Source organism: Aricia agestis, chromosome 16, assembly GCF_905147365.1.
Source record: "Aricia agestis chromosome 16, ilAriAges1.1, whole genome shotgun sequence".
Taxonomy (NCBI): Eukaryota; Metazoa; Arthropoda; class Insecta; order Lepidoptera; family Lycaenidae; genus Aricia; species Aricia agestis.
In genome coordinates, this window is record NC_056421.1 from 14,454,625 (window position 1) to 14,481,238 (window position 26,614).

Sequence of the window (26,614 nt, forward strand, 5' to 3'; positions counted from 1 at the left end):
TGTCGAAACTGTAAGGTACGTTGGGTACATTCTAATTATTATTACACACAAAAAAACAAAGTATAGCACCACATTGCATGACCATCCTTGATCCTAGTAATAGTAAACGGAAATCTTTGATTTGAAAATGACCCGCTGTTGCTCGACATAAATGTGCGTATATTAAAATTACACAGAATAATCACAAAAATAAGAACATTTTATAACATTATAAAAGCTTTTCATATTTAATAAGACTTAAGGCGATTACTATGCATTACAATTATGTATTCATAATTTTATGAGGAGCTTATCCAACATAAAAATATTGTACTTATCATTGATATTATGTACCTCAAAAATCATACAGACATCTAAATCTTCGCTTCGTCAGAAGTCCAGTAATATTAGCAACCGTGTTGTTGTGTACCAGGATTCAGCTCCCACAGTCAATCTTATTTCTATCACACTTACTGCTACTCATGTACTTTTGTTCGCTGGGGACGAATTTTCGACGTTTCGTGTACTTTCCAGTACTCTCACTTCGTTGGCACTACTGTCCAATTTAAAATTAAATTTGAATCCGTCGGCGATTCCCAGGGAATTCTCAAGAGAGTCTGCCACGTCGGCTATGTCTTTATCCCTGTATGCGCTGTTCGTAACCACCACGGGGCTGTCGCTATCGTATTCTTCGTCTTCGTCGGACGAGATCGTTTCGTCGTCCGGAGGGGGGGTGTTCTCCTTTCTGTTTCGCGGCGGGGCGATTTGTTTTTTTACGAGATGGGCGTCGATCAGCTGGTACATCCAGCTCTGGATCGTCGCCAGGTAGAACTGGCCGAATTCCATGAACTTCTGCACTTTGGCCGCGTCGTCTCTCGCCTCGGCCGCCACGCGGACCGACACCACGGCCCGCCTCCTCCTATTGCTGAGCTGGATCTCCAGCTGGACGGGCACGCTGAACTCGTTCGGATCGTGCGCGAGGATCTCCTCCGTGATGAGACGCTGGCGCTCCACGAAGCTGGCGGCGGCTCGTATGTTCCTCGCCGCCTCCTTCCTCCGCCAGACGGGCTTGACGAGGACGGCGGCATACCGTTCCTTCGTCACCGCGGCCTCGTCGCCGGTACTCTTATCGGCTTTCGTCAGGGCGAGTTTGAGGATCTCGTCGAACACTCGCAGCGCGGCTTCCCGCACGGGGCGCTGCCAGTCGGGCTGCAGGCGGGACAGGTAGGACTCCCGCATCACCACCCTGTAGTCGGGGATCCGTCGCTTGACCTGGACGACGGGACGCTCGAGGAGGATCGTCTGGAGGAATCCGACGCAACCTTTTTTCTTCTCCCGCTGGTAGGCGGCGGCGGCGAACGCTATGTACGCCTTCATCTCGTCGGCGCGAGCGGCGCTGAGCATGGAGGCGACATTGTGGCTGTGCTCGAAGGGGTCCTGCACGCACAGGGCGGTCCTCGTGCGAAGCGGGCTGGCGACCTCCTGAAACAAGAAAAAAAGGAAAATTTATTTTCAATCGCTGATGTTTCGGGTACACTAATATTTGGACATCCTAACCTGACCTATCTACAAACAGTATAGAGGCACGAGGGTGCTATGCTCGATTTATTTGCGTCAATAATACTTATGTACTATGTAGCGAGTAGGCAACACAGCCCGGTGACGGTTGCTACTTGCTAGGCGACGTGCTGTTAGCGGATCGGATTTTGCGATAGTTGTATGTTTTCTAACTTATTTGTGGCTCAATAAAGATCGTACTGTATTACACTTATAATTATTTTAATAACGCGACCAAATTACGAAAGTCCGCCATCTGGCTACGAATCAACTCTGCTTACCTGCTCTAGGTTCCGGCGGTACAGGTCGTACTCGGGCGGCAGCTGCGCGGGGTCAGCGAACACCGCCCTCTCGACGGGGCGGCCGAGGTAGGGGTTGACCACGTCGCGCTCGAAGTTGAAAGCGTCGTAGAACTCGAAGAAACCACCGATGAGGTCCGCTATGGTGGCGTCGCACGTGGTAGGCGGTAATGCCTCGTACCGCGCGTCGAAGCCCGTGTCCCACCCGTCCACCATGTGTTCCGTAGCCGCGCTCTGCAGCTTGCACACTGAAAAATATTTATTTAGGTACAGTAACGAATATAAGGGTGATTAGTGATAAGGAGAATTAGTAAAGGACTTGCACTAATCATTTTACTTTACTTTCACCTGTTTACTAATCACCTGCACTTATCACTAATCAAAGTGAATACAGGCCATGAGTATTATAGTATATAAAAATTTAACACTAATATCCAATATTTAAAAATACACATTTTTATCAATAAAAAAATTGTTTCAATAGAAAAATACGCGTTGGAAAATATTACTAAATGTTATTGTTAATAATCTTAACCCACTTGAGGCAAGAATTAACTTTTAGTTCAATGTATGTCTTCTTGGTATGTAATACCATCGAAGAAATTGATACACAGGTAAATGATAGACCTCGTCATCTGGGGTAACCCCCACTTAAACGTAACACGTAAACTCAACTTTAGTCACGATCAGTCGGTTGACTTTGACATAACGCGACCAAATTACGTAAGTCCATCACCTGCCTATGAATCAACTTCTCTGATAGATTATTACAGTCAGTCATCTACCTATGAATCAATTTTTTCGATAGACCTTAAATAATGTGATTCTTGAATAGGCATTTAATATTATTTTATCACAGTGTTTTTCAACCCTTTTTCTGACGCACGAAGAGCATCCGTGGCCTAATGGGTAGACCTTCGGTTCGTACTCCTAGAGGGTGCAGGTTCGAACCCGGGTGGAGGCGTGTACCTATGAGACATTTTCTGATTTCAAGTACATAATACGGACGCTCGTACGGTGAAGGAAAACATTTAAAAATCTTGTCCCAGGCACTACAGTATTTGAGGAGTGGTTACTTCGCTCTGAAAAATACTGTATAAATCATCCACAACAGATGTAAAGGCCTAGTTTTGTCTGACGCGACCCCTTTTTATTTTACGCGCGATTGGTAGGAAAAACATATTTTGCCACCCCCCCTTTCGCTTTTTTATCATGCATGCATGTTTATAACCAATCATACCTGGTGGTAGAATACGCTGCTGCAGGTAGAACAGCACCATCATTACGAGCGCGTAGTTGGTGAGCTTCCCGCTGCCGGTAAACCCGGCGACTTTACCCCAATACTTCACCGCTACGGCCACGGGCGCCGCCCGCGTGTCGGCGTGCAACAGGAACGCAAGCAGCCGTGAATTGCGCACACCCAGCGTCGTCTTGAACGACAGGTCCGCTCGCGTGTTGGTTGGCACGTGCAGGAACTTCACTATGGGCGTGTGCGCCGTGGGTATCGATATTATCTGGAAATAGACAAAAGATTCGTTCCATGTATCTAACATTGTGCGTTCGCACATAAGAAATTGAATAATTATTAAAACCTGTACTTTCAAACAAACATATTTTGCATTTTGTCTACAACGGTTGTCGGTCTTGGCGGACCTCGTTCCGCACCGTTTCCACGCGCGTGAGCGGGACGGAAGATCGCTTATAGCATCGGCCGCGCTCGTCGATTGGTAGCAATAATAGGGGGGGAAGGGAGAGCGCGGGCGGTGTGCGCGCACTGTCTATTTATTTATTTATTTATTTTTTTTTTTATTTATTTCAGAGGCACATCAACAACATAAACACAATCAGTACAATCAGTTACAATATTCAGACTAGGGCTATGCGCTTATGTCAATTACAGATATGCACAACATTATTAACACAATTCAATGTAAACAGTCAGTACAATAATATTCTATAATAATAAAAATCAATTAATTAATTCATAAAATAAAATGTTTTTGTTTGAGTAATAATCATATAAAATTTAAGTATGTACTTAATTAATAAAATAAAATAAAATTTAACTACTCGAATGCCATATTATAAAATAATTCATTATTATAATTAAAAATATCTAAAATGTCCCTATATACCAGCTATAAAATTAACTAAAAAATTAAAATATACAAAATGATAAAAAATGTCACTATTAATAAGGTACCTATATAAATAAAAAAAATAACAATAAATCACAGACAAGAATCACAATTAATATCAGAATGTCATAAAATATCACAAATTATTACCAATTATACAGTCTTTGGTTACTTCAAGTATTTTCCTTTTAAACAACGCGCGTTGGTCATGAAATATATCTAGATCCAAAATTCTGTGCCATTTATTATAGGTAGCCGGGAGTCTCACTATAGGACTATTTTGTCCCAAGTTAGTTTTGTACCTCGGGGTATTAAATACTCCTACAGGTTTACGTCGTGCACTTAGCTTAGGGACTGTTATAGCTATGCCTTCAAGAAGATCTTGACAGGGAATTCGGCCTATAACTACATCACGTAGGAATACCATGTCCATCATACGTCTTCGTCGTGACAGCGTATCCATTTTAAACTCAGTCAACCTTTCATCGTACGAGCATCGGTGGTTAACCTCATTGGAGATGTAGGCAAGATGTCTGGTAAAGGAGCGTTGAATGGATTCTATACGTTGGGAATGGGCATTGTACATTGGATTCCAAATAACGCTTCCGAACTCCAAAATACTACGGACAAAGTTTTTAAATAAAATAATTTTCGTATATGGACGCTTGAAATCACGCGAGTTTCGTTTTATGAATCCAAGAGTTTTGGCGGCTTTATTTACCATGTAGTCATAGTGTGGTATAAAACTTAATTTTGAGTCAATAAGAATGCCTAGGTCCCTCACGATCGATGAAACAGATATGGTACTCCCGTTGATATGGTAAGTTGTAGGAAAAACCTTTCTTTTCTTAGTAAACCTTATGTGTTGACATTTAGAGACGTTCAATTTCATATTGTTCTTGAGACACCACATGTATATTCTGTCAAGGTCTGATTGTAACCTTAGCGAGTCAGCCAATGAATTTATTTGCAGGGATATTTTCATATCGTCTGCAAAGAGGGAACAATGACAATGAAGTATGCAGGTAATTATATCATTGATAAAGAGAAGGAACAAGATCGGACCAAGGTGTGAACCTTGTGGCACCCCTGATAATGCGATATATTTTACCGACTCGTGTCCATTTATTACTACTGATTGTTCACGACGATGCAGATAAGACGCAAACCACCTTAACATGTTTCCATCGATCCCGTACTGGGAATTCAATTTCTTGATAAGTATTTTGTGGTCAACAAGATCGAATGCACTTGCGAAGTCCGTATACACTGAATCTATCTGCATTCCATTGTCAACTCCTTCAAAAATAGGAGTTAAGTACGAAACGAGATTTGTGATAACAGATTTTTTACTTTGAAACCCGTGTTGTTGATCGCAGAGTAGTGGTTTGACTTGATTGACCAGTATCGTACAGATGATGGACTCAAAAATTTTGGCAAAAGAGGATAGAATAGATATGGGTCTATAGTTTTTGACGTCGCTATTATTGCCCTTCTTTAGAACCGGCACTATTCGCGCCTTTTTCCATTCATTTGGGAAAACACCGGATGTAATAGACTTATTGAAAATTTCTTTCAGAGGATGAACTAAAGCACGCGCACAATTCTTAATAAATATGGGAGGTATATTGTCAGGACCACATCCTTTATTAGAGTTAAATTTTTTTAATGTATTTAGTATGGTTGTTTCCGTGACTGTCATATGGGTGAGCTTATTAGAAAATTGTGAAGTAGGAGTTGAGGGAAAATGTTCCTGGGGCGGGCTGGAGTAGTCAGGTTGCCCATAAATAGAGCTAAAATGGTTGGCAAATAAGTCAGCAATGTTTTTACCACCAGTAACCGTTCCCGATTCCCCTATCATTGTTGAAGGATAGCTATTCGTGGAAGACTTTTTATTTTTAATAAAAGTCCAAAAAGCACGAGGGTTATATTTGACACTATTTTCTACAGATTCTATATAGTTTTTGTGGCATAAATTAGCTAGTTTCTTACACCTTTTTCGTAACAATTCATACTCGTATTGGTCGCGTGGATTTCCAAATTTGTGTGCTTTACGCCTTAAACATTCTTTTTCTTTTAACAAATTTATTAGATCAGTTGTAAACCATATAGGATATTTTGCTTTATGTGGTTTGCGTTTCGGAACGTGTTTACTAATAACATCATTTAGAACTTCGTAAAATTTCTGCACCATATCATCTACATTCTTACAAGAAGAGAATATTTCGGACCAACTCACGTCGTTCAATAAGGATGTGATTTCACTATAGTCAGCCTTATATAAATTATGGTCACATCTGGGGACGCCTTCTACACTAGTATTATCAGAATTAATACAAATTTCTATATCAAGGGGTGGATGGTAAGGATCCAATTTGCTTATGCAATATGCTTCATTAACATGACATTCCAAATTACTTAGTACTAAATCTAGAATTTTATTATCTTTATTCACTACAGAATTATTTTGATTTAACCCAGTCAAGGAGATAAAATCAGTAAGAGCGTAGCCTAAATTATTTTGATAGTTATTTTATTTATTTTATTTTTTATTTGCACGGAAAACATACAGTGAAAAACATAAATTAAAATTAAAGCTGAATAATTTCTATGCACTATTAACATGTTTCCACAATTAGAAATCTAAACATTAACAAATTTGCTTTACATTTAGGTAGACAAGTATTTATAATTGATACAAAAACACGTTACAAAAGCATCATACGTTATCAATAATACAAATGTAGTGAAGCCAACAATCAGTGACCAGCCTCAAACCAATTTTGATTAATTGACTTTCTGATGGTATAAGTAGATGAATCAAAAATGTCAATGTCATGGTGTTTAATCAAATCATTCATGCAAGCAGGTGTTCTTACGAAAAAGGAATTCTTCCTATAATTTGAGTGGGAGAAAGGAATATAAAAGGGGTTGTAGGAGCATATTCTGGGTGAGCGTGAAGGGACATTCAGGTTAATTTTGGAAATAAGAAGGGAGGAATCTATTTTGTTTTGGGCAATATTTAGAAATGTGCAAGTGTCAGCTACTTGACGTCTGAGACGCAGGGGTAGCATGTGAAACCTTCTGCATCTCGATTCGTAGTCAGTGTCAGATGTACCGCACTTGTACTGTAAAAATCTTACGAATCGTTTTTGGATAGATTCCAGCCTGTTTATATACGTAATGTACTGAGGGTTCCAAATTTGAGAGCAGAATTCAAGGACACTACGTACATACGAGCAATACAGTATTTTTAGGATTTTTATATTTTTGAATTGGGAGCTCATTCTGATTACAAACCCAAGCGACTTGTTGGCCTTCGAAATAATGTGATCCAGATGCTTGGAGTATGAGAGTTTCGAGTCGTGAATGACGCCTAGGTCACGAATCTCTGACACTTTCTTTAAAGACTGTTCACGCAGTGAATAGGAGAGGTTCTTTACGTTCTTAACAGCCCGACTAAACGTTATCGCATAGCATTTATTAGTATTCAGGTCTAACTTATTGTCTCGACAATATTTTTCAAGCCTGTTAAGGTCCTCCTGTAGTAAGTAGCAGTCAGTCAGTGATGTGATATTTTTGAAAACCTTCATATCGTCAGCGTATAAAAGAAATTTAGAGTGACGAAAACATGTGTGTATATCATTCACAAATAGGTTGAATAGTAGGGGTCCCAACATAGAACCTTGGGGGACACCTGATGGTACAGTAGTCCACGGGGAGGTAAAACCATTAACCACTACAGCCTGAGACCTATTTTGAACATAAGAGGTGAACCACCTGTACAAATTCCCATGAATTCCGGCGTTTAAAAGTTTTTTCAGAAGCAGCGAGTGATCTATTCGATCAAAAGCTTTGCTGTAATCAGTAAAGATGGCGTCAACCTGACCACCTGAGTCCATATTCTCAGCAATGTATTCAACGAAGGTTAAGAGATTGGAAGTTGTTGATCTGCGCGGAAGGAAACCATGTTGTTCAGGAATAAAAAGGTTTGCGAGAGAACTATATACTTGTGTATAAACAATTTTTTCCAAAAGCTTGGCGAACACGCACAGTTTTGAAATGGGTCTATAATTCTTTATTTCATTTTTACTACCACTCTTATGAATTGGTGAAACAAAGGCTGATTTCCATATGTTTGGGACTATACCTTCTGCTACAGACCGCTTAAATAATAGGGTAATAGGTAACGTCAAGGAATCTGAGCAGCGGGATATAAATTGGGGTGGGACGTTATCCGGGCCCGCGCCTTTAGTGACATCAACTGTACCGAGTAACTTATTAATAGTTTGTGGTAATATTTCAATACTTGATATTACTGAGTTATCATTTGTATTTGTTTTTGGAGGGGAGTGGGTGGAAATAGTGGATGATTGCAAGTAGTTACTGTTGAAGAAATCCGAAAATAAAGAACAAGCTTCCTCGCCCGAGGTAGTACTGTGACCATCAAATATCAAAGAGGACGGAAATGAACAAGTGCTCGACTTGTTATTTTTTATGAAAGACCAAAAGAGCTTGGGGTTTTGGGCTATCGCGAGTTCACAATTATCTAAATAAGATTGATAACAACTGTCTTCCAAGGCCTTAGCCCTTTTGCGTAATAATTTAAAAGATTCATAATCTGATGTATTTCCATACGTACGGTATTTACGTAGGAATTTGTATTTCTCCTTAAGAACTTTTTTTAAGGCAGAACTATACCAAGCTGGAAAGTTTCTACTATTACTGATATATTTTTGTGGAACGTGGGAATTAATGATGTGATATAAATGATTATAAAATATAGTCGTTGCGTCATTTAGTGAGCCTCTATTAAGACAATCTTCCCAATTAATGTTATTTAATTCAGAATTGATTTTGTCATAGTCACCCAAGGAATATATGTACTTTTTTCGTGGCTTAACTTCAAGTGGCTTTTGGCTTCTTAGGGTTAAGTTTATATCTAGAGATTTATGATGTGCATCTTCAGGTACTAGTGGTGAACCACAAGCTGCGACCACACATTGAGTATTGGAAAGGACCAGATCTAATATTCTTTCATTAATGTTTTTGCAGAAATTGTATTGCGATAGGTTACATTCAGTTAAAGTATCTAAAAAGCTCGTCTGTGCTTCGCTAATGGCACCCGAATATAGAACATTACTAGAATTGCAGTCTGAGTTCCAAAGAATGTTGCTTAAGTTAAAATCGCCCATTATAAGAAATAAGTCATTAGGACACGAATTTACAATTAAGGATAAGTTTTGTACAAAGTTCGAAAGTTGCAAGTTAAAAGAGTTGCCTAGGTTAGCTTTACACAGGTAGATAGTACACATATGTAACTTTACACTTGCATGAGGAGATGTTTTTAAAGAAATAGTTATCCAAATATCCTCTGCAGAGGATGACCAATCGGGACGGTCAATGGCTGTATACTCTTTTTTTATAGCGAATAATACGCCACCGCCGTATTTTTCACGAGTTAAACTATAGTTCCTATCCCTACGGTAAACAACATATCGATCATCAAATAGTTCACCGTCGCACACGCTGTCGAGCAGCCACGTCTCCGTTAAAGATATCACATCATAATCATTTAACATAAGATTTCTTTTAAAATTATGTGTTTTAGTTCTGAGTCCTCGCGTATTTTGGTGATAAATATTAAAATTAATGCAGGCCATAATAAGTGTGAGACAGTGTGTAACGAGATAATAACATGATAAGGAGTTTCTGTTTTGTTGAAGAGTAATTATAATATGTATACCATTGACGGTGCGAGGAGAATCGGTAAGTTTGTAATCCAGTGCTCACGAAAATAATGCCTAACAGAATAATATGTACATGGTTATAGTAATAAGAAATATGGACATATAAATCTCTTTTATGCAAATAATAACATAAAACCATAGTATCAGTGACATCAAAAAGTAGTTTAAAATAGGTATTAGTTGTTATTTCATTGTTTAATGTATATAGATTATTTTGCATAATGTATAAATAATATATTGCGTGTAAATAATAATTGTAACAGTACGAAATAGTTAAACTTAATTTTAGTGTAGGTATAGTTCGATAAAAATAAATTCGCTTTACGTAGGTTACATTTAAAGTTTTAATCTTGGGTATAATAGATAATAATATGATACAATTATTATATTGTGCTAGATAATAAAGTAAACAAAATATTATATGAAATCTTCCTTGTCGTAAATAAAATAATATATTTTTAAAATATTTGAAAACCTCAGATTGACTAATGAATTTTAGTTTTAAAGTACCGTGTAATAAACAATAATTAGAGGTAGTAAAGTGTTTTGAAAAATAATTTGAACATAAAATATCTATTATTGTGTCTATAAATAGGAATGAAATGTAGTGATTATATCCTTTTTGCAAGATATTTAAAGATAATGCAAAGATTTTATTTGCTTGCAAGTATTTAGTGTAGGTACTTGAGCTGGAAATATTAAAAAACAAAAATATATTGTGGGCGGTAGTATAAAAAGGTACGAGGGATTTTGGACATTGGGATATTATTATACAAGCGGAAATAGGCCTTAAGGCAATACATACTAAGTGAATTACGTGTAAGATTACTATAGGTAAAGACCAACTTACATGCGTGATTTGAGTGTATTCTGCCGAAATAAATTTTTTGTAGAAATCAGCGGTTCTCAAACTGTTGGGCTCACCGATGTTAATATTATAAAATATTATGAATTTAATTGTTTTTATACAAGTGTTCAGTTTATTTTTATTAAGTCTTTTTCGCTTCTTATAAAAAAACGGGTGAGGTGTCCGATTTTCTTGCTAATATTTTACAGTGTTTAACCCAGACGTACTTGAAGTTTTTTTCTTTTGCTGCAGTTTTGGCCTTATTTAAAAGTGTTTTATTTCTTTGGGTTAGGTGATCATTGACGAAAATCTTTCCAGATGCATTGGTGTAACCTAGGTTGGCCAGGCTGAGTTGCTCGTTTTTACGTGAGAGTGCCACAATTTCCTCCTTCTTGTACCGGTTGTGGAAAGCAACGACGATTGATTTTTCCTTATTCAGTAGGCGGGTGGGTACCCGTGCTATATAATTAATTTCCTCATTTTTTAGAGGAACCTGACAGAAGTTAGCAATTTTATGCACTATTTCAAAGAGATTTTCATTATGTTTCTGTGGAACTCCAGTAATTTCAATATTATTCGCTCTCATCCATTGGTCTCTAGTTTCAATTTCTTGATGCAGTTTAACAATCTCTCCTTCTAGAATTGGCACCTGCTTGGCCACTTTTTCGGCGGAAACTACTCTAGATTCGAGTGTGTTAACTTTCTCTGATAATGATGAAAGTAGATGTTGAGTCATTTCCAGGGAGTCTTTCAGGGCACCTACTTCAGCTTTGATGATTTTAACATCTTCTAGAAGGGATGCCAGAGGTTTTAGCTGAAGTGAGATTCCATTGAGTTGCTCGTGCAGTTTATCAAGCTGGTTTGACTGAGATGTAGTTGAGGCTCCCGCAGGGGATAGACAGGTTTTGCATCTTGGGCAGCGCCAGTTGTTCTTTCTCTCCCCAAGCTTTCGGTAGCCGGATTCCGTTATTCCTGAACAGGAAAAGTCGTATCTCTGCCTACAGATAGTACAAGTTGGACCATCAGTATGGTCGTTGCCACAGCTTGCACAAGTGAACATGACGACAAAAGTTTGGGAAACTCTGGAAAAACTGGTTAAAACGAACGTGTGTACTCTTCGGGATTCGAAAGCAGACTGTGACTGTGTGTTGTTATCAGCAACAAGAGTCTTACCATCCACTCCTTTATTCCAGGAAAGAAAGCCCATATTAAAATCACCCACTATTACAATATCATCAAGTTCACTAGTCAAATTATTTATAGTATTATCTAGGAATGTTGAAAGTTCGTTATGCTTATTTGGTGCAGATAAGCAGAGAGTATAAACAGCACAAATACCTATTTTCTTCATCTTCTTACCCTTTCGCAGGTTTAATAGAATCCATAAGTCCTCACATGCACTTTCTTTGTCATTAAGCCGCAAGCTGTTAATAGTCTTTTTAACTGCAATAAGTACACCACCTCCATCACTTTTGTTGTAGAACTGTGATACAGTACGGTCGCGACGATATACTTGATACCTGTCATCTATAAATTCGGAATCATGAATTTTTTCATTTAGCCATGTTTCGGTAAAGATGATTATGTCGTAGTTGTGTATTAAAATATTTTTAAAGATATCGTTTGTTTTTGTTCGCATTCCGCGCAAGTTTTGATAGTAAATGTGGAGCATTATAGTTGGTTAATAATAAATCAAAATGCATGTTTTTGATTATCACATAAAGTACATTATTGCAGGTTATTTAATTGAGTCTGGTTATTTATAACTTTAGCAGGAGAAGAATCTGTCTTTCTAATAAATATTTTGCCGTTGCGCACCCACACATATTTATAGGACAGTTCCTTTGCTTTAATTCTAGTTGCAGCATGCAGCGATTTTTTTTCAGGTGTCAGGTGCTCACTTACATAAATATATTTCTTTTCTCCTCCAATACCAATTACACTGGTATTTAGTCTTTCTTGACTATTCTTGTTATACCGCCCTACACTGAGAGAAAGCCGAGTAGTCTGCAGGCGATTTACTCGATTTGTATTTTTTGTGTAATTCGTACTTCTGTTTAACATCTTTGATAATATCAGCAGTGTACCAAGGGGGATACTTTCTAGAATCTAAATAGCATTTTTTCTGTGGAACACACACGTCAAAAACTTCATAAATTTTGTCATAGAAAAGATTTAACGCAACATTAGGATCGCTTAAATTGTACATTTCGGACCAGTCTATTTCATTTAATAAATTATATAATCGAAAAAAGTCTGCTTTGTTAAAGTTCCAACGCTTACTTTCCGCTGCTATCTGAGAGAGTGATGGCGGCGGGGGCGCAGGCTCGGGGGGCGGTGCGTGGCCGCCTAGCTCGAGGCGCACTGCGAGCGGCGGGTGATACGCGTCCACGGGCTCCAGCCCCTCGTCCGCCGCGCTCACGGAGACGCCGTCGAACGCGCTCAGTACCAGGTCCAGTTGACGATCGTTGCAGTTCGGCACCGCGTTATATTGAATGAATTCACCAAAGGCCATAAAGTATTCATAGTAGTGACTTACATTTATATTACACGAAAGCAAGTTAAAATCGCCTATTATAACGAAATTTTTACCATATTTTATACATATTTTTTCTAATACACTAAACATTACCATGTACTCGCTCTCATCAGTATGAGGCGGAATATAAACTGCACAACAGGTAAATAAAAATCTATTTTGGGTATGAACTGTGGCACAAATAACTTCAAAGCTATGAGCGTCAACATCAACATCGGTCACCATCACCTGGCGTAGCTCGTAGCGCGGCTTAGCAACTAAAAGTACGCCACCGTGTTTCCGCCCATCTGCCCTATCGCATCTCAGGACGCGGTAACCGGGAAGTGAAAATTCTGCGTTTTCTATTGCACTGTTTAACCCTGTCTCTGTTATCACAAATAAATCTGCGCCCGACGACTCCAAAAATGACAGGAATTGCGTAGTCTTGGTACGCAGCCCTCTGACATTTTGATATAAAATGTTGAGATGTTTATTCGGTTTGCAATATGTTTGTAATATAAAGAACCTTGACTGACAATGATAACACATCTACATATAAGTAAATAAAAATTACTATATTAAAACATAAATCAATAGGTGTGATAGTTTTTCCGTAAAGTGTACCACAAAATGTACAGGTTGTGGGATAAACTAGGGCCCACTTTGCTCGCCCTGATAAATCCAGGGCAGCCTGCGGGACTGACCTGTCGGAAGGTGGTAGGATACTGTCGCAGCAGGTTTCTCGCGCGGTTGACGGTGTGCTGGTCCTGCTGCACGCCCTGCACGAGGCAGTCCGCGTCGCTGCCCTTCATGCCCAGGCCGGTGGTGAGCGAGCCGAACGGGTGCGCTGTACACCCTGACCACAGAAATAATGTTAGTATCTAAACACACTAGGCCGAAAATACGCGGCCGAAGTTCGGCATGATTACGTCAGCAATGCGCTACGCATACTATATAACGCAACGTAATTTCGGCAATCGGCATGGTGTGTCATCGGTAATTTAAAATACATAATCATGCCGAACTTCGGCCGCGTATCTTCGGCATGGTGTGTTTAGAGTTTAGACACTTAAAGTGACAATGGCGTAAACTGGCGGTAGCGGTCATTGATCCCCTGTCAAAAAACTTGTCGTATTTAGTCGTTTTCTATGCAAACTGTTATTAACAATATACAGATGTTTCTAGTCTAAAGGCGTAATTTGCATACCAAGTAACAAACGAGTATGCAGTAAATCGCTTTAAACGCATAAAAAGATTATCATTCAAACATTTAGCAAGATTTTTTTCTGTTTGTGAGTGTAAAATAGCGTAAGCATTTTTCACGTCACTCCTGACTCATAAGGTCATTGACCGTGGGTGACAACTTAATCCATTTTGACTAGAAAAAACACCTCTAATGGACGGTTTTAAAATTGAAAGTAAAGTAAGAGGGCCAGAAGAGAAGAAGAGAGACGGCGGAAAGAGGGAAAGGAGAAGACAGTGAAATAATCGGAGTAGAGAGAGGTATGTAACAGGTGTGCACCTGGCCAGTACTCGTGCAGCACGATCTCGACGTCGTCGAACAGCTGGCTGATGCGGGCCACCTCCAGCTGGGTGAGACGCACGTGCGCCAGCACCGCGTCCAGCTGCTGGTGGAAGTCGCCGGAGAAGTCGATGCTGCGAGGGTCCAGCTCCGGCTCTGAGAACATATTTTAAAAGGTTAAGCCCGAAGTTCACCAACGTCTGTTAGTGTTAACGACTTTTTGAAATGTCATGTCTAAAAAACAATGTGAAATTACTTGAGTGTGTATGTGTGCCTTGTTGTAACTTGTATGCACTCTATAGATTAACTGAAAGTTCGCAACTGAAAGAGTTACTTTATTTAATTTTTTATTTCGTTTTTTTTTAATTCATGTCGTTGCGTTGGGGCATTTTTTAATAGAAACATAGAAGTGTATCTTATACAAATTCACACCTTAAGAGCGGGCTGCCAAATTTTGCTGTGTCTTCTAATAATTATTACAATCCTGGAAGACGATTGACTTAAATAAAATTGAGATTAATTTAATCATTGTATATTCATCTGATACTTGCGTAACGGAAAATACGATTCACTTATTTTGACTCGATAGTTATATTTTTCGAAATTATGGATCTTTCTGAGCTTTTCAACAAATATCTGTTACACTTATTAAGTTACTATCATTAAATAACTTGCACTACTACAATTACACACTTTATAAAATAATGTCTAAAGGAAATATTATGAGTATTGTATTTAATTTTTTAAGTAATCATCAAAATCATTTTTGGGACTTACGACCTTTACTTTCGTGCTATAATGCGGGAACTACTATAAGCTGCAGCGCAAAGCACAATAGGGATGATGACAAGGTCAAAGATTAGCGTATTTTGTTAATAAAATAAAGAAATCACGGTAAAAAATAAGTGTTCCCAAAATTTCAGCTTGATAGCATTTGTATTTTTTTGTTATGCGCCTTCAAAGTTGGATATTCAAGTCGAATTTTTTTTTCAATTAAATTTCTTATTATTTGTATACAATTCGATAACTTATCCAATTATAAGCAACTTTTGTTATGAAACCACTTTCATAAACGCAATATTTAATACACCTGTCGAACAAAGTTGTCTCCCGATGCGTACAAACTACGAAAGACTGACGTCATACTTTCGTAGCACTTTGTATGGAGCGTTTCGGGCAGGTCTTTTTTATGAGATATTCGAATTGTTATATCTTGGTGAATTTTTAAGCTATCAGAGTCATTCTTTCAACGATGTTTCTATTTTTTAAGTGTCTTTCAATTACCGATAAGAAAAAAAATAGTCATCATGCCTATTCTCGGTGGCACGATTCATGGAATCATTATATTATCACGATTGGAGGATAGGGTGGTATGTAAGCCGGGCTAGCGTGCTTTGACATTTCTGATAGCAGGCTCTTAAAGTATTAATTATTATATATATATCACTTAGTTTTGTTACACCTGTATGGTCAATTGAGTTCATCTAAATGTAAATATAAAATTGAAAGTCAACCAAATTAATATTATATAGAATGATATTTTTTAATCAATTAAAGATTACTTTTGAGTCCAATGTATATTATACAGTGTGTTAGTGTAAACACCGTTATCCTTAAAACCAAATGAGCCCGTCAAAATGAAGTTAGAAAAAGTTGTTCATTTTGACGGGCTCATTTGATGGTTTTAAGACTTTCAAGGATAACGGCGTTTACACTAACATCTTGTATATAAGATATAATTTTTTTATTAGTATTTACTTTAAGGTAAGTAAGATTAGTTATTACTGGCGAATGTCTCATGAACAATTAATTTTAATTTTGCTTACCTAATTCTTTGTCCACTGGGCGGGGCCTTTTATTGCTACCTTTCTTATCTGAAAAAATATGCATTGTTCATTCACATGATATTTCGTTTTGTTAATATAAATAGTTCTGTTTGTATAATTAAAACAGAAATATTGTTAAACTAGCTGTCCCGGTGAACTTCGTGTCACTTTAAAACCTTCCCTGGACTTCTACGAATATTTTAAGACTAAAATTAGCCCAACCCGTTCAGCCGTTTTCGAGTTTTAGCGTTACTAACATAATTGAAAATCCATTTTTATATATTTGACTTTTAAGTATTATCACAAATCTTTTGTATGGGAGCATAGAAAAGTGTTGTTTTTAGACTTTTTCAGGATTTTTTTTTATAATTTTTCTCTCCGTAAGAACCATCCTCGTACTTCAAGGAATATTTTAAAAAAAGAATTAGCGAAATCGGTCCAACCGTTCTCGAGTTTTGCGCTTAGCAACACATTCAGCGACTCATTTTTATATTATAGATTAGTATTCTAACAAAATTGCAATGACAATGACTGATTAAAATATCAGAAATGTTTAGAGGTACCGTTAATGGGCACACTTAAGGTGAGAATACACTAAGCGACAATTTGCAGCAGCAAAGCGACGCGACACTTCACGTTCCATAGTAATGACTAATGGCTTTTTGTGTCGAGTAGCTCCGTTGCCGCGTGCGGCTTAGCTCATATGATTCTATACTAAGGACAGGTAGGGGTGGATTGCCACGTCTCTTCGCTGCAGCGTTTTTTTTTATAGAATAAGGGGGCAAACGAGCAAAGGGACCACCCGATGGAAAGCAACTACCGTCGCCACTCTCACTCTCTTCTTAAAGGATTACAGGTCGCTGTAGTGTGGTCTAACTTTTATTGACATTGATCTCACTTTGTCCCTTAACTTTGGAGCGGTTGAGTTTGACAGCGAGGGGAACGCCGTCGAGGCACACCCGGGCCCGCGCCGCAGCCCCGGCCTCCACCCCGGTCGGGAAGCTCAGCGTGGCGCGCCGCCACCCCAGAGTCTCCACCCTCGAGCCCGGGAACAGCTCCAGGAGCTGCCGGGCCTTCGTCCCACCCGGGTAGCCTGTGGACAAACAACATAGGTCATAGGACATAAGTGACATTTATTTTGTCCATCATGCAACACAATATTAAAAAATTAAAACAAACAGAAAGAAATACACCTATTATTTGAGTTTTATAGTGAAATAATGTGCAGGGCTTTGGCTATGACTTATTGTCCGAATACAACATTAATAGTTTTAGTTGGGAGGAAGGGAAAATTAAACAAAAAACAAATGACCGAATTTCTAGATAAATTATTTATTATTGAAAATATTATTAATGTTATCTTGTTTACTTTTCCCTATATACAAATGTTGCCAAAGAGATATAATAAAGAAAACTATTCTAGGTATCAACTGAACAGCCTAATGTATACTGCTGTAAATAATAATTGTATCATTTTAAATGACTCACATAAGCAATGTCAGATTGTAGACATTAATAATTTAGATTTTAAGTTATCCACCATGACAAGAGATAAGTACTTCTTATCTAATTTTTATAAAAGACGAATAGCCTGGTTGCTATTTAACTTTTTAGATTTTAAACAAGCCAAGTGTTTGGCTTCAGAGACTACTGCTTCTATTGAGCAGAATTATACTAGTCATAATATTAACGAATTGGAATATGTTCCAAATATTTATTTAAATTAGATAATAAGACAATGGAGGACATCTCTTGCGGAAATAAATTTAGTATTGAAAATCCTACCAATAATTTGTTAGAATCAAATATATTAAGTAAGAATAAATGTAATTTGATTAATCTGGTGCATCAAAATTTACAAGGTATGGTAGGTAAAGAACTTGAAATTGAGTTATTTTTAAAGGAATTTAACATTGATATTATTTGTATATCTGAACACTGGTTCAGACAATATGAACTCACTTTCAATTTCAATAACCACCAGATAGCTAGTTCGTTCAGTAGAGAAAATGCCATTAGAGGCGGCTCTTTAATATTAATTAGAAATAATTTAAAATTTAAGGAACATAGAGATATTGTGAGTCTCTCTATTGAACGAACAATTGAAGTAGCTTGCATAGAGCTAAGTCATCTTATTATTGTGGGTGTATACAGGCCTCCTTCAGGGTTATTTGATACCTTTGAACAAACTATGGAACAAATACTGTCAAAAATATGTGCATCTAACAAAAGGGTTATTATATGTGGAGACTTTAATATTAATTTATTGGATTTAAATTCCACAACTGTTAGATTCACATCTTTATTTAAATCATATAACCTTTGCAATTTGTTTCATGAACCTACAAGAGTGTGAGACCACAGCTACTTGTATTGATAACATATTTACAAATCTCATTCCCGATAAAAAAGAAATAATTAATAAGTTAAGCTCTGATCACTGTGGACAGTTAGCATCATTTAATGTCAATTGCGATAATAACGTAAAGGATAATCTTGTGTTTGTTCCTGTGACTACAAAACGTATTGAGCAATTTAGAAGTAAATTAAATTCAAATATTCAGTCATTGGGTAGATCAAATAGCTCAGATGAAGCTTTTAATAATTTGTTTAAGGTAATAAGAACACAATTTAATACAGTATTTACTTCTAAAACAGTTAGAAACGATAATAAAAAAACCAGATTTATTGAATGGGCAACTAAAGGAATTAAAATAAGTAGGCAAAGATTATATGAATTATATGATGAGAGGTGTAGCAACAGTAGTGAATCATTTAAAGCATATGTTAAAAATTATCTAAAACCTTCAGAAAAGTTTGTAAAGCTGCTAAGGCTCTATATATCAAAAATAAAATTAAAAATTCTAAAAATAAAATCAAAACTACATGGAAGGTTATATCTGGTGAGACTGGAAACGTCACCTGTCGTAACACTGATTTTGAATTATACTTTGAAAATAAAAAGATTACAAATAATCTCGAAGTTGCGACGGTTTTTGAAAAGTTTTTTGCTGACATTCCGGTCTCAACTACAAAAAATCTAAATTCCTCACCAGAAGCTGCTGAAAAGCTACTCAGAGACAATGTAAAGGAATGTGATGTCAATTTCAAGTTTAGGGAAATTAGCCCTAGAGATATTATTGATACCTTTAAATTGTTGAATATTAAAAATACTACTGATCTCTGGGGCATGTCTACAAAAATTATTAAATCGATAATTGACATCATAGCTCCTCATCTGGCAATAATTTTCAATGACTGCATTAAGAGTGGTGTTTTTCCTGACTTAATGAAGCACAGTAAGGTCGTACCTTTATTTAAAGCGGGAATTAAATCAGATCCGACTAATTACCGGCCTATTTCGATTTTACCGACTCTTAGTAAAAAATTTGAAAAAATAATTTTACAGCAATTACTGTTACATTTTAATTTAAATAATTTATTACACAATAACCAATACGGTTTTACTAAGGGTCGTTCCACAACGGATGCTGGTATAGGTCTTCTTTGTAGCATATTTGAAGCTTGGGAGGAGTCACAGGATGCCTTAGGTATTTTTTGTGACCTCTCTAAGGCATTTGACTGTGTCGAGCATGCTACTTTAGTCAAAAAATTGCACCACTATGGCATAAGGGACTCAGCACTCAGCCTTTTGACTTCTTACCTCAAAAATAGGACTCAAAGGGTTGAAGTTAATAGTAAAAGATCCAATGGGACCAAAATAGAATTAGGTGTACCACAGGGATCCATTTTAGGACCATTTCATTTTCTCATCTACATTAATGACTTACCTTATCTAGTTAAGGATAATGAGATAGTACTTTTTGCTGATGACACTTCACTTATTTTTAAAGTGAAGCGACGGCAGTCAAATTACGACGAGGTAAATAGTGCTCTCTCAAAAATAGTACATTGGTTTAATGTTAATAACTTACTTTTAAACTCTAAGAAAACCAAATGTTTAAAATTTACTTTGCCCAATGTTAGGCAAGTTCAAACCAATTTACTATTAAATGATGAGAAAATGAATTTGGTGGACTCCACTGTATTCTTAAGCATTACATTAGATAGTAAATTACAGTGGGGTCCTCATATTGCTAATCTTGCAGGTAAGCTCAGTTCTGCAGCATATGCAGTCAGAAAAATTAGGGAAATTTCTGATGAAGACACGGCAAGACTAGTTTATTTTAGTTATTTTCACAGTAGAATGTCTTATTGTATCCTTTTATGGGGAAACGCTGCCGACATCAATACAATTTTTGTGCTGCAGAAGCGAGCTATACGCTCAATTTATAAAATGTCAGCTTTTGAATCTCTGAGAGAAAAGTTTAAAGAAATTGGTATTCTAACTGTTGCTTCTCAATACATTTTGGATAATGTATTGTATGTTAGAAAGAATTTAACTAAATTTAAAACTAAAAGTGATAGTCACGGTAGAAACACTAGAAATAGGCACAAGCTGGAAATACCAGTGATCAGACTTAGCAAAATAAGTAAATCTTTTAAGGGTCAATGTATACGCCTTTACAATAAAATCCCGGAAAACGTTCAAAATCTATCAATTAATAAATTCAAAAAAGTAATTAAAGAACGTTTGTGTGCCAAAGCCTACTATACGGTCAAAGATTTCCTAAACGATAGCACATCTTGGGAGTAGGATGGCTGCTTGCAAGGCTGCTTCTACATTTATTATATGTGACTTACAATTGTGTATTCATATTGTATAGATTAAGTTATTTACATTGTAAATTTTATTTTTTTTAAAAGACAAATTTTCCACTTTTTTACTAAAAAGTGGCCCCGTGCGAGTTTCTTACGCCGGTTCTTCTCGCCGGGTTAGTTCCCGAACCGGTGGTAGGCAACATGTAGTTCAACATTCTGAAAATATTTGATTCAAATTTATTCAGAAATAAAACAATTTTTATTTTTTATTTATTTTTATTTTTATTATTATATTATTATATTAGCTGTCCCGGCGAACTTCGTGTCGCTTAAAAACCTTCCCTGGACTTCAAGGATTATTTTAAGGCTAAAATTAGCAGATTCGGTTCAGCCGTTATCGAGTTATAGCATTACTAACACAATTGGAAATACATTTTTACATTTCTAAAATGTGGCAAGGTGCAGTACGGCGGCGGTCGCGTCGCCAACCAACGATATCAAAATACTTAGATACGACGTATGCCGTCTAAACTGTAGCAATGTTTTTGCATGCAAAATGTGCATCGAGAAAATATTGTCGTCCTTTTTTGTCTTACTAATATCATATACTACTTTCTCTTTCGCTCATTTTACGCTTCGCTTTGATTTTTCTCTTAAAATGGAAGACGATAATTTAAATATTAATAAAATCTTAGTAATTACGTGTGAAATATTACACCTTTGGCTTTATTTGTATTCCTCGTTTTGTTACTGCACTTTCGGAAGGCACATGACGGCATTCTGGAGCGAAATGTAGCGTAAAACAATTATTGAATGAAGGTAATTAATGAATTAAACACGTACGGCTGTTACCGCGTCCTAAGGCACACTGCTCTCAGATGAGTGAGCGCACTCATTTCGAGGGTGACACATTTTCGCGCTGACGATTGTATGGAATGCCTTTTCTAACGTTCGAATTCTATGTCGCCAACAATACATATAGATTCACACTTAAGCAGCTAGTCTGCTGTACCTACTGATATTTAAGTTTGCGACATTCTATTAGTTGTTAACAATACGAAAATTTGTTTTATCAGCAGAATACCGTTAAATGCTTATATATTATTAGGATTATAGACAGTCACACGGCACACCACTTGCAAAGTATAACTGACTGCCTGTTGAGACTTAACTGTGCTTAGATTCATAGAATTTTAAATGGCATGGTATTTAATGCAGTTACCTGAAACTATAACTCTGTTGGCTTCTGCCTCCGAGGGTCCACTCTCCCGTTGGTCTCCTGTCCTGGGCCGCTGTTCAGGTTGCTTTGTATTGGTCTCCATGATTTAAGGGTAAAGCTGCTCACCTAAAACAAAAAAAATCATATTTTTTTTATACATCATCATTTTTGAATAAACACATAGTTGAGCACCATTTGCGATATTATTATACAGTTAGTAAGAAGACAAATACTTGACCTCCTAGGACCTAGACTGATACAATCAAGTAACACACAAATTTCTTGTTAAATGAGAATTAAAATGTGTTCAAATTGTAAACATTTTAGGTAATGACAAACTAATGACTTCTGATAAACTGACAGTACTGACTATTACTATAATGTGACCATTACTAGATAAGGACTATTAATAAACATTTAAGTAGTATTTTAATTTAACAGTAAGTACCTATTGGATACCGCTGGCCATTTATGAATAAAATCACTACATAGTATAAAACAAAGTCTCTTCTTTTCCCTATGTCCCTTTGTTTTAAAGGGATTAAAACTACACAATGGATTTTGATGCGGTTTTCTTTGATAGATAGAGTGATTAAAGAGGAATTTATAAATATATAGTGGCGAAATACTGTTATTTTTAGGGTTTCTAATCTGGGCCTCTATCATGAGCTCTTAAATCCATTCACTTTTCGTCCTTATACAGTAAGTATAAGGACATAAAGTGAATGGATTTAAGAGCTCATGATAGAGGCCCAGATGTCGTAAATAATTACATTTTTTTCTGCTTACATTGCAAATGCTGGCTGTACCCTACGAGATTTATCAAAATAATGTACTAAGTATGAAAAGGTCTACAGAAGCTTTGCAATAGGACTACAAAATATATAATCCTCTGCACCTTTTGTACCCTAACTTGCCTGTCCATGCCATATAGTTTTTCTTACCTGTTTTTACCGCAATGACTTTAGAAAAGTATTTTGATTCCAAAACACCAATTTCGTTACCCGGTGTCAATATAACACCATTTTCCGACTCAAAGAATTTTATGCCCTCCTTCAATGCTAGAGCTAGATTGACGAATATATACACCTCTATGTTTCTACGTATTCCACTTATAATACTGGTGTCTTGTAAGGTTCCTTTAGCTAAATGTATGTGTTTTCTCTTCATACGACTGAGGCCAAACTTTTTAATGTCATTCCAACATTTTAAATATGTACCATGAACAACAGTCTTGTATGTTGGCTGAAAGATTAAACATAATGTAATACAATTTGTACATATAACCGGAGGCCCAATCCTATTTCCTTCCCTACCCTCCCCTACTCCCTTCCCTTCCCATCCCTACCCTCCCCTATTACCCTATTCTCTCTTAAAAGGCCGGCAATGCACCTGCAGCTCTTCTGATGCTGCGAGTGTCCATGGGCGACGGAAGTTGCTATCCATCATCTCATTGACCCGTTTGCTCTTTTGTCCCCTTATTTCATAAAAAAAATATATATATCTAACATTTATAACAACTTCATGACTGTATTGGTTTAAATTTACTGATGTGATATTTACATAGTCATACTAGTGGGAATTTACTGCTGTTCTATTATCACAGATGAAAATTATTTTATATGGTATATATATGGGAATTTACTGCTGTTCTATTATCACAGATGAAAAGTATTTTACTATTTTGTAACTAGCATAAAATTTGCAGGTTAGTAGCATAAATAAATGGGCAAAGAAAGAAGCCAGAACCTTATTTACCTGAAATGTAACTTACACAAAATGTATGTTACAAAAAAAAGTTCTCAATCATGGGCACTATGCATCCAAAAATACAATGACAGTAATTTTGTTCAGTTTAAATTTTATATTTACATTAGATTAAAACCGTACAGTGTTCAACCCATCAAGCCCCATAAGCTCACCAGTGAGCACAATAGAACAACAATAGATTTCCAAGAATCCATGATCAAAAGATTAAATGAAGTAAACAATGTCTTGAAAGTTCATACCTCCAGTATTGGTGTCAACTCAGTGTCATTGATATCCGCTATAGAGTGTCCTTGGTTGGCCTTTATTTCCAAATTTCCGGTCGTTTCATTCACTCTCAATTTGAACCTCTGCTTGTTGTTGCTTTTCACAACCCGTTCTATATCATTTCTATCATATTTACCTCTTATCGACTGGTGTTGCAATATTTGTTCAACTGGCACATAGCCGTCTGAACTGAAAAAAAAAATATTTCTTTGCTATGCCTGTAACATACAATAAATTAGGAATATTTATTGTATGTTACAATATTTAGTTTATTTATTTATTTTGTTACCTTATTTGCAGACCTTCTTTAACAGCGCCGTGCCGCAGCAGCCACGATAGTGATTTACTTAAAAGTATGTCCTGTTTACTCCTAAAATCAAAACAAAAAAGTGTTGTTAGCTCAAAGACTAGAGTTGAAGATCAAATTTCAGAGAGTATTCTAGCAAATTCGGACTTACATGAAAATATAATACAAACAACCGATCACCTTAGATTTTATCTTTATTACCTACTTGGGTATTCTCCACAGATTACTAGTATATGGTATTCTCAGTGGGTATGTAGGTACCTATTGAGTATTGGCAATATTTTAGGCTTTTAGCGTTCAAAGGTTACATCTGAAATGTCAAACTTATGATTTTGATTTGTAAACTTGTGTTTATGTGTAAACTGTAAACTTTGTTATTTATAGTCTTACATAAAAAGAAAAGTAATTGGTTTTAGTTTACAAACGTGATTCGCCAAAATAATAAATGAAGAAATTTTTTAAATACGGTACGGTATTGAAACAGAAATCACGACTTTTTTTGGCTTTTTGCTGTTCTTCTTCTTCTTTTAAAAATGGCCGACTCGGTGAGTTGCCAACAGTGTTGCCACCTTAGCTCTTTTAGAGCTAGATCTAGCACTTTTTGCTGTAGTCGAGCTCGTTTTTTGATGATTTAGCCCCAAAAGAGCAATCTAGCTCTTTTCGCTATGTGATACGAAATTTCGCTCCGTGCTTAACGAGTTATGAAACAATGCGCGCCATGTAGCATAGATTTCGTCACTCATAATTATTATTAATTATGTAAATTATTAGTTTTATTCTGGTAACCCTACTGTTTCTCTACTGGGGAATCCCCCCAATTCTCTTATCTTAGTATAAACCGAGTAATTTAAAATGTAATCACAACTTGTTCATCGTAATATTATTTAAATAATGTTTGTATTTTTCGCAGTGTTATAATATTGACGAGAGGTCGACTAGCGAGCGAACATTTCTTACATTCGTTTTCGTAACTTATTGAAAAAAGTAGAGTGAAGTGAACTTCTTGTCTTCAGTATTAATATTGTTATAGAAAGTATGCGAAAAGTTAGGAAAAATGGACCTACCAATCCCTAAAAACATTTTTAAATTCTTATAGCCCGAAACATATTATGCAAATACAGCTGCGAGCACAGAATAATAACACAGTTTCCGCCACTGAATTTTATTAGCTCTTTCTAGCTCCTCTTTTGATAGCAAAAATTGCTAAATCTAGCTCTTTCTAGCTTGTCGAGTTGCTCTTTTTCAAAAACCAAGGTGGCAACACTGGTTGCTAATGTCAGAGTGGCCTCGGAGGGATTTTCATATATATTTTTTAATTTTAATTTCAACAATCTTAACTAGATGGCGTAAGGATAGACACTTCTAGATTTTCTATTGGTAAATGGTTCCTCACCACTGATCTCCATTAAACAAGTACGCTGGATCTATGATACCCACTTTTTTTGTGCTATTTGAAGCGGAATCAGCGCCCCCATTATTAGGGTAGAGAACTAAATTTGTTACCATGTATGTATTTTAATTCTCTATGGCTTAATCGTTTGAATTGTTTTCGTGTTTTTAAAGTGTTTTAAAAGGTTTTAACTTTTATGCGATTAAGTAATATATAAATAAGTGGTTGTAGTTCATAGTTAAACTATGAAAGGGTTTATGTTATGTAAAACACGGTACAAAAAGGGATGTGGCCTGTGAGGTTACATTTCACAAGTAAGTGATTTTAACAGCTCATTTCTACGATATTAAACTGTCATTGATAATATAGGCACTTGAAAATGTGGCACTAATCTTATTATACCGTATTCACCACATATTTACGTTTGTTTTACCGATTTTTGATAAACAATAAAATCCAATAATGCTGGAGTTTTCTGTCGATAAAACTTATCGATATCTATAATAATTGTATTGAAATCTCCGATAACCGATTTTTATTATCAAATACATAATAAGCTCTTAAAA

General features: G+C 36.6%; 1 protein-coding gene across 2 annotated transcripts; it reads right to left on the reverse strand.

Annotated features, from left to right (window-relative positions):
- Positions 1–425: 425 nt before the first annotated feature.
- Positions 426–24,406, reverse strand: LOC121734816 (speckle targeted PIP5K1A-regulated poly(A) polymerase-like). Of its 2 annotated transcripts, none has more exons than XM_042125432.1 (9): positions 24,327–24,406; positions 22,321–22,443; positions 17,335–17,529; positions 16,437–16,484; positions 14,611–14,766; positions 13,793–13,944; positions 3,076–3,349; positions 1,818–2,083; positions 426–1,461 (listed from the first exon to the last, which is right to left on the reverse strand). In XM_042125432.1, the coding sequence occupies exons 2-9, from the start codon at positions 22,418–22,420 to the stop codon at positions 460–462; spliced, it is 2,193 nt and encodes a 730-aa protein (XP_041981366.1). In that variant the 5' UTR covers positions 22,421–22,443; positions 24,327–24,406; the 3' UTR covers positions 426–459. The 2 variants fall into 2 exon arrangements, with proteins under 2 accessions (XP_041981366.1, XP_041981365.1); XM_042125431.1 differs by lacking the exon at positions 24,327–24,406 and adding an exon at positions 23,262–23,380.
- Between the last annotated feature and the right edge of the window lie 2,208 nt (positions 24,407–26,614).